General features: G+C 46.1%; 1 protein-coding gene across 1 annotated transcript in view; it reads left to right on the top strand.

The window, feature by feature from the left end:
- Positions 1–2,223: 2,223 nt before the first annotated feature.
- Positions 2,224–8,554, top strand: part of LOC105913250 (neural cell adhesion molecule 2-like) — a 153,159-nt gene continuing 146,828 nt past the window's right edge. The window contains exon 1 of the mRNA XM_031583698.2: positions 2,224–2,809. Coding sequence (XP_031439558.1) covers positions 2,758–2,809 — 52 coding nt within the window. The 5' untranslated portion in view covers positions 2,224–2,757. The remainder of the gene's footprint in view (positions 2,810–8,554) is intronic.

The raw sequence follows: 8,554 nt of genomic DNA, 5'->3' as shown, positions 1-8,554 counted from the left end.
GATAGATAGATAGATGGATACTTTATTTATCCCGAGGGAAATGTTAGGACATCCAGTAGCTTAAACAATTTATGTAACTCACAGACACACATACACAAATCACATACACATAGGGAGAACATGTTCAAAAGGAGTGGGGTGGTAACAGATACAAGAATGGGTCTGACCCTATGGTACAATGGTGAGGCATATGTGAGGCTGCTCTGGAGTGGTCTCACACAGTGGAGGACTGGGCAAGGCCAGGTGATGGGTGCCAGGGAGGAGGCAAATCCAAACACAGCAATGCTCCAGTCGTCACTGATCTCTACCAAGTGTTGCCAGGGAGACCAACTTTAGCGGGGAGTGTTTAAGTGGAGGTTCTGTTCTTTACATATCCTTGGTTACGGATCCCAGCGTCATAGATAAAAGCGAGGGAATGAAAGATTGAAGAAATGCTGTGGTGCACATCTGTTCCTTAGACTGGGTTTTCTCTGACCATGGTACTGAAAGCAAGAGTGTTTTGGCTCACAGTGTGTTTGTCAGCTGAAAAAAAACCTCACATGAATTAATCTCCATCCTCGTCTAGTTTGTCTGTGTAAAACTCATTTGATGTCTGCACTGTCGTCGGTACATTACAGTGCAATGATGGACACCACTGAAGTATTTCCTTATAATGTGCTAGCGCTCACACAACAAACAAACAAGGCTGACTTCAGTCAGTTTTTTATTGCAAAAGCGACACACTGCAACACACACGTGTTATATATGGAGGCGACACACACACACACACACACGCAGGCCTGAGGTCGCTGTGAATTCACGCTCTGCTTTTTTCCCCATCCCGGAACGTCCTTCCTCCAGGACCCCCCCAGCAGCAGTGGGCAGCTTCTCAGCGCCCGGGGAGCCCCCCCCCCTCCAACAAGGCCCCCCAAAAGACAAAAGATATGCCACCTGCTACACCGCCTACCGCTGTAAACCATGCCTTGGAAACCAGTCACTCCACAGAGTGTACATCACCCTTGCGAGAACCGACCATACCGTGACAAGTTGACCCAGTCTCTCGCTTGAGCGCCTGCCGACGTCTCTGCTCAGTCGCCAGGGCCACCCCCTGATGTCCCCCCTTGAGTCAACAAACATGGCAAAGCTCTCCATAAACCTTAAGTCAATACCACCGCACCTCGCAAATGCCTTGGCTAAACACAGCAGTGCTCGGGGGGGTCAAGGTTTTTCATCCCCGCTCTCAGAGATGTGTTTGTGGAGAGCATGACTGTTTTTTAGAGGTCTCTGTTAAACTTCTGCAAGGTTAAATAGCTGCCCAGAAGGTTGAGTGCTTTGAGCCTCACAAGAGATTTCAAAATTGTTTCTGGGAAGTGGACAACATTTGTTCGTTGTATAGATTTTAAGCCATCAACACATATAAACATAATGCTTTGCCAAATACATAAAAAAAAATGTTAAATGGAAAGGTAAGTGAATGCAGAGGGGCAAAGCTTATTTTGTGTTTATGCATAATAACAACAAATGTATAAATTGTATCTTTGTAGTTTTATATAGTACAATGGCTAATTGTTGACTGGGGGAAATATTTTCAGGGAACAGACTGGACATTTCATTATGCATTGTTGAGAGGCAAACTGAACAGCAGCATTATCAGTAATATCATGTGCTCTGTTTCTGGATTCCTCGTCACCACAAAATGGATTACTGGTAATACAACAGAATGTTACTGATAAAGTAAAACTTATCATCCTCTTTCCACTTGTACTGATACTATCCTGGCCTCATCCAATATGCAACACCCCCTATATTTCAACCTTCTGTGCTTCTCTTTCTTTGGCAAGCTGCATTTTATGCCACATCTGTTTTCATTGGAACTACACAGGCCACACACTGCTTGATGTTCCAGTAATTAGTAAGAGTGTTTCAAGTTCACCTGTCCTCCCCTCATTATGCAGTAGGTTTTGAGGGAAGGATCATATGAGCTCTACAGGGTCCATGTCTGGTTATGATTAAGACATCCATGCAATACTGAATAACCATAGAATATGCTCTGGAGCAACTGAAGAGTAAAGCTTGAGTACATGCACTAAAATGTCACTTACATTAATGCATAAAAGAGACATCTGTTTCATAGTTGTGTTTGTGGTAAACATTACAGCTTTGGGTTATGGCGTAAGATATTGGTCTTTTTGTGAGTGAATGTGGATGCTAAATGTGAGACCTGTTTGCTTACTGCGTGTGTGTTAGCCGAATTAGGCTACTGGGTATGGCATGTGTGTGTATGTGTTCGTGTTTGTGTGTCGGTGCGCGCACGGATATTTGCCAGAGCCTGTGTGAACTCCTAACGTTCAAGGGTGTCTCGCCTGCATAATACGAAGCCTTGTATTTGTGCGACACACCGCAAACATCCTGGAGAAAACCAGCTCAGGGCAACTGGACTCGCAACTTCGGATATACACTTCCAGCGGAGGGCTATTGGTTTATAACGGGCTTGTTGCTGCGCCCGGACAGTTGACAGGCTCAGCGCGTTTGGAGGACTGCTGCATTGAGGGAGCTGAACGCGCTCTTTACCACATTCCGTCCGTAGTGGACAGTGAGCGAGTGAGCTGTGAACGAGCGGGTGCGCGCCACAAACGGACACGAAAAGCGAGTGAAGGAGAAAAAAGCGAGGAAGAGGGAGCGAGAGAACGAGAGGGGAACGACTTCTGCTGTTGCCTTTTCTTGAATTCAACTCGCCCTCAACATTGTGAGCTGTCCATCAGCACAACCTGCTACAAAATGATCGGGAAACTCATCTTTCTCATCGGATTGCTTATCCGCAGTACTGAAGGTAGGATGGCACGATAACGGTGTGATAGTGTGAGGAAACTTGCAAGAGGGAATAATACACTTGTTCACGTCGCCACCTCGACCCGGAGTGCAGGTTGTTCGGGAAATCTATGGATAAAAGACGGGGAGTAGAGGGCGGATTTGTTTTGCAGTGTTTTGCAGTTTAGGCACGTCCTTTTGAGGGGTTGAGCGCTTCTTTTTAAAAGATGGTTCCTGATAATAACTAATCCCTTCTGATATTTATCCAAATGTGTTCACGAAGTTTATAGACAAAGCGCATGATTTCGTATTGGTTGATTAAATGTGTAAAAGGATTTTCTGCTGCGTATCTCGAAATTGACGTTTTGAACATGACACCAGCACTGTCCATTCAGAGCGTTCTGGCAGAGAAACAATTGGACTCTTGGCGCTTGGTCTATTTTGGCCTAAAATAGACATTTGGAATTTGTATCGGGCATCTGAAGCTTAAATAGTGCCGTATTCTACATCCTGTTTACTAAGAGACTAAAAGCACTGTTAAAAGCTCCCTACTGTAAAGAATGATCCCGCAAACATTTATAAAAAATGTAAGGGGCGACAAAGTTTCCATTATGTGAATTCTATTGCGTAATGATTCTGGGTGTTTATTGCCAAAAGGATGCTGAATCGGAGGTCCACGTTCGCTCCTCAGTGGATCTGCGAGCCACACTGGGTAGTGGCTTGTTGTGTCACTGAGTGCCATGAGAAGCAGGGACGGTACGGGAGAGTTTTGAAGTTGGCTACCACTGCACAAGCTCGCCTACAAACAGACAGACCGCCTCCGTGGGGAGGACGGCGATCAATATTGAATGCTCGGACAGAGCAGGTTCCTTAGGCGGAACGGCAGGTGGGGGTAGAGCGCTGTACACTGTCCCGCCCAGGTGTGTGTGTGTGTGTGTGTGTGTGTGGGAGAGAGAGAGAGTAAAAGAGAGTTGGAACGAGAGAGAGCATGTACGGGCGTCTATGGTTGTGCCTGGTGCATACAGAATAATGAACGAAAAGTGAGTAGTACAGTGTTGTGAACTTACAATGGCTGCTCGCATTTGTCTTATCAGATCACTTTGCTCCACAAGTGATCTGTGTCAGTCCTCAAATAGGTAACCACTGATGACCTGATATTTTATCTTTACACCAAGTGCATTTTGACTATGAAAGGCAGTCAGCGACCCACAAAGCCTCAATTCGTCAGACATTGCCATTATTTATTGTTCTTCGTGACAATAGTACTGCAACGCAGTGAAAGACTCAGTCGAATGCAAAGAAATATTGTATACATACCATCTCATCAGCGTCTTTGCGAATTGACTTAGTGCAGCTGCCGACTCCAGAGGTCAGTAATTGTTCAGTAGAAATGATGCTCGCTTCACAACATTGGTTGGCGAACGGAATGCAATTCATTTAACCAGCCAATGCACCATATCATGAAGTTGCTACTATTGAAATACTTACTATTGAAATATATGGTAGAAGGAATCATTGGTTACAAATGAATGAATACATTTTCGAAAAGGTCTTTCTTTTGCCGTTTTGGAGACATTGACACGGAGCTGGTTTTATTTCTGTGTACCGTATCCACTGAAAGACAGGCGGACATGAGAGATGAGGAGTTGCAGGTTAGCGCCAGGTCGTTGAGAGCAGCATGAATGTTGTCTCAACGTCATGTAGTCTCATGTCGAGTTACCTCATTATTCTCTCTGCAGACATGGGTAATTGTGTGCCTGCTTTAACAGTTCGTGCTTTAAAAATGTAAAGCTCAAGAAAGTTACAATGAAGGATGTTTCTGCACTCATGCTGACTCGTGCGTATACACACACACACACACACACACACACACACGGACTCCCACAAACACACAGAGACACATTCCTCACTCTTGCCTCTGTGTAAGTCTTCTCTTGTCTCAGTCCACCAAAGGACATTATCATCAGAAGGCCCAGCTACCTCCCTGAGTGGCCCCAGTCCATGTTCGTGAGGGAAGTGTATAATTATGCCGAAGCTTAGCCTGATGAGTTATGCGCTGCGCGGGTCTCCAAGGAGGTATGCTAACCCTCAGAGGTGCCAACAGGAGCTGAGAGGGCACAGCTCTGGAACTCAGTGAAATATAAATATCAGAGTAGTCCTTAATAGTTCACAATACCCTTGTGCAGGCATCCTCTCTGGAATTAGTTTGTGTGTGTGTGTGTGAGAAAGAGAGAGAGAGAGGATAGCCTACATCTCGATCTCCACAGAGATTTGCCCCAAGACATTCCAGCACTTTCAGAATTAACATAACACTGTAATACACTAGTTCACATTGTGACACACACACACACACACACACACACACACACACACACACACAGCTGTACAACATGCATATCCATATGCTCATGCACATATTACTCAGCCTGGTGTAGCGATAATGAGATAGTTGTCAGTGGCATCTCCTTATATCCCTGCTCTTAACCATTCCAGTTTTGCCCAGATGACAGTGGGCGCGTTTGCTCCCTTCCATATGGGTACTGTGTGTGTGTCGCCCCCCCCCCCCCCCGAGAACTGTTCCCCTCCATTTCAAGGCCACGGGAAACATATCTTTTTAAATATTCAATCAGACCTCCCGGCGAGCATCTGTTTCCCGACAGTCTCAGCCAGCAAGGGCTCTACCCCTTACTACCACCTCCTCTCATCTGTACCACTCCGCCCATGTCTGTGTTTCTCCAGCTCTGGCCTCGGATCGTTTTTATTTGCCTCATGCTCTCAAAGACAACGGCGCTGGGAGATGCGTGCACTCCGCGTTCAAATGGCGCGCTCGGGGGCGATTCAGTGCAATCCCAATACGCATCAGCCTCCTGGTGGCACATATGGTGAACGCCGGAGACCGCCTGTCATTCCTCCCCTACAGATATACACACAGACACTTCTCTTTTAATAGGTTATGTAATATAACTCAGAACGGCCCATAAAAGACATGCTAAGTTGTTCACATGAGGAAATTGCTGGTGCATGTCTTTTTTTCTTCTCTCTCTCTCTCTTTCCCTCCATCTCTCTCTCCTTCTATCTCTCTCTCTCTCTCTTTCTGTCCATCTCTCTCTCCTTCTATCTCTCTCGCTCTCTCTCTTTGCCGACAGAGGAATTGATCGTATTATGTGATTAATTGAGTGAATGGTGTATGCCATGCAGGGCTCCTATGAAAATGGAATAGCCCCCCCGAGGGAGCCTCTATATGAAAATCAATTTGAAGAACGCCAAGAGTCAGCAGGGCCCTCCATTGTACAGGGGGCAATTTCAGTGTTAGACAGATATGCGGCTCATTTTAATGAGACTTCTCTTTTCTCCGCTTCTGCCACTCTTTATGGATGCCCACTAGCAAGCAGCCCGAGACTGGAGATGTTCTGCGCAGTGGGAACTTTTCACCCCCCTACCCCCCTCACACACCCCACACACACTCCCACACACCCCCTGCCTGGAGCGGCCCCGTGGGCATACACACCAGCAACCACACCAGCAACCACTCACACACACACACACACCACACATACCACACATACACATACCACTAGGTAAAACTCATGAAATCTGCGCCGTGTCTATATTGCTTCCCCCCCCCCCCTCCCACAGTTAAATGTTTTGATATTACATTTCATTTTATTTTTATGACATTATTTTGCAATTTCACAGCAAGTTTATAAATGCCGTGTGATATCAGTGCAGCCATGCTTCCGCGCTGGAAACAGAAACATGCAGTTTCTTCCATTTTAACTCCCCTCCCAACTTTTTTTTTAACGCACCCGCACAGTTGCAGTGTGTGATTTTACAAAGACACACACTCAAACTCGCACTTTTAAGCCGTCACCTACTGTCAGAGACAAAAAAACTAAACATTAAAGTGTGTGTTTTGTGCATGTGTGTGAGTGGGTGAGTGTGGATGCACTTGATGCAGCTAGGGGAAGGAAGCAGTGTAGCATCTGCCCGCACAGAGAGAGAGAGAGAGAGAGAGAGAGAGAGAGAGAGGCGCTGACAGAAGAGCCGGGGCATCGATCGCTTTCTCTCGCAGCGGCGTGCCAGTCTCACCACCCACCGTCTCCCACCACGCAGCCCCTACACAGCACCCTGCCTGACACACAGCTCAGAGAACAGACACACAGCCAGGGAGAGACACAGCAGACAGATGAAAAACAAAATGAAGACTGAAGAAGATTAGGAGGGAAGAGGGGAATACAGAAACCTGTGGTGTCTGTGTGACGGCATGGTAGTGTGTGTGTGTGTGTGAGTGTGAGAGAGAGAGAGAGAGAGAGAGAGAGGGAGGATAGCATACATCTTTATCTCCATAGAGATTTTCCCTAAGTCATTCTAGCACTTTCAAAATTTACATAACGTGGTTCCACACGTTAAAAATTCAGTTCACACTTAAAGCTGCAAAACCACAACAAACGTTATCCCCCAAACCCATCTCTCCCTCACACACACACAAACACACACACACCAACACCAACACACACACACACACACACACACACACACACACAGGTTCTCTCCCTGTCTGTTCCATCCAGCACCGGCTGAGGTTGCGGCTCTGTTTGGCCTTTGAGCGAAGCAGGCTGGCCATGAGTAAATTATGCACTTAGGGAGAAAGGACACACACACACACACACACACACACACACACACACACACACACACACACACACACCCTCTCTTCTGTAGCTTGCCTGCAGGACCCAGTGGGCTGATATGCATTTTTGATCAGTTAGTTGAAATGGGGACTGAGGCAGGCGGCCGAGGGTTTCGTCTGCGCCGGGTTTCTTGTGTCGAGATATTAATGATCTGCCACAGGGCTTTGGGGCTTGCAAACGTCAGGAAGCAGCCTGAAATGGAGCTGGGAAAGAAAAGTTGGGGTCCTCAGACGTAAAGGGATATGGAATAGAGGAGGCACACAGGGGTCAGAGGAATAGTTATGGACTTTGGCTAACTGTGTGGAAGGACACTGTGAAAGTGCGTTCATCCCAACCCCCATACTTTTTTTTGGCTAAATGGGGTTTAAATGCTTAGTGATAGAGTCTGGCTTGTGCTCTCATGCTGAGGTGTAGCATTACTCCTAACCTTCCGTAATACAATTCCTGCGTTGCATTACATTTTTCTTTGTTGGATTTTTTTTTTTTTTTTTGATTTTGATGATATCTCCTCTGTCTCCAGAAATATTTGAGCGTTTTTAAGCGGTGCCAATAACTATTCAGGCATTGTCTCTCATCGGAGACTGAGAGTCTGAGAGAGAAGAAGAGAGATAAAGAAAGAGAGAGAGAGAGAGAGAGGTGACAGAAAAGATGTTAAAAACATCAAGATTTATGAGGTTAGGAGGTGACTCAGGAGACAGTGTTGTTGTTTTTCCATTCCATCTGCAGCTTGCTGTGCTCTTCCAAACTCTGCCATAATGAAGGCTTTAGGGATCTTTTTAACTGGTCCCAAATCAGTGGCAATCCACAACAACCCTGGCAAGATGTTAAGCAAACTAAAAAAGCACACACACAAAAAAAGACCACATTCTTCAAACGGGAGAGGACTGAAAGTGTCCTCTCTCCGAGGTCAACAGACACTGAGGACATGTCCTGAGTCGAATCTCATTTCAGACCTTTGAGGCCAACAGTATGCCGGTGCAAATAGACTTTTGCCTGCATTGTTTTAGAACCAAAGCACCGATAGCACTTTCAACTTTCATTCTTTTTTTATTTCTTTTTTCACGCTATGGGCTTCA

The sequence above is a fragment of the Clupea harengus genome, chromosome 2, assembly GCF_900700415.2.
Source record: "Clupea harengus chromosome 2, Ch_v2.0.2, whole genome shotgun sequence".
Lineage (NCBI taxonomy): Eukaryota > Metazoa > Chordata > Actinopteri > Clupeiformes > Clupeidae > Clupea > Clupea harengus.
The sequence above is the reverse complement of the archived record's forward strand: the minus strand, read 5'-3'. Positions and strand labels throughout refer to the sequence as shown.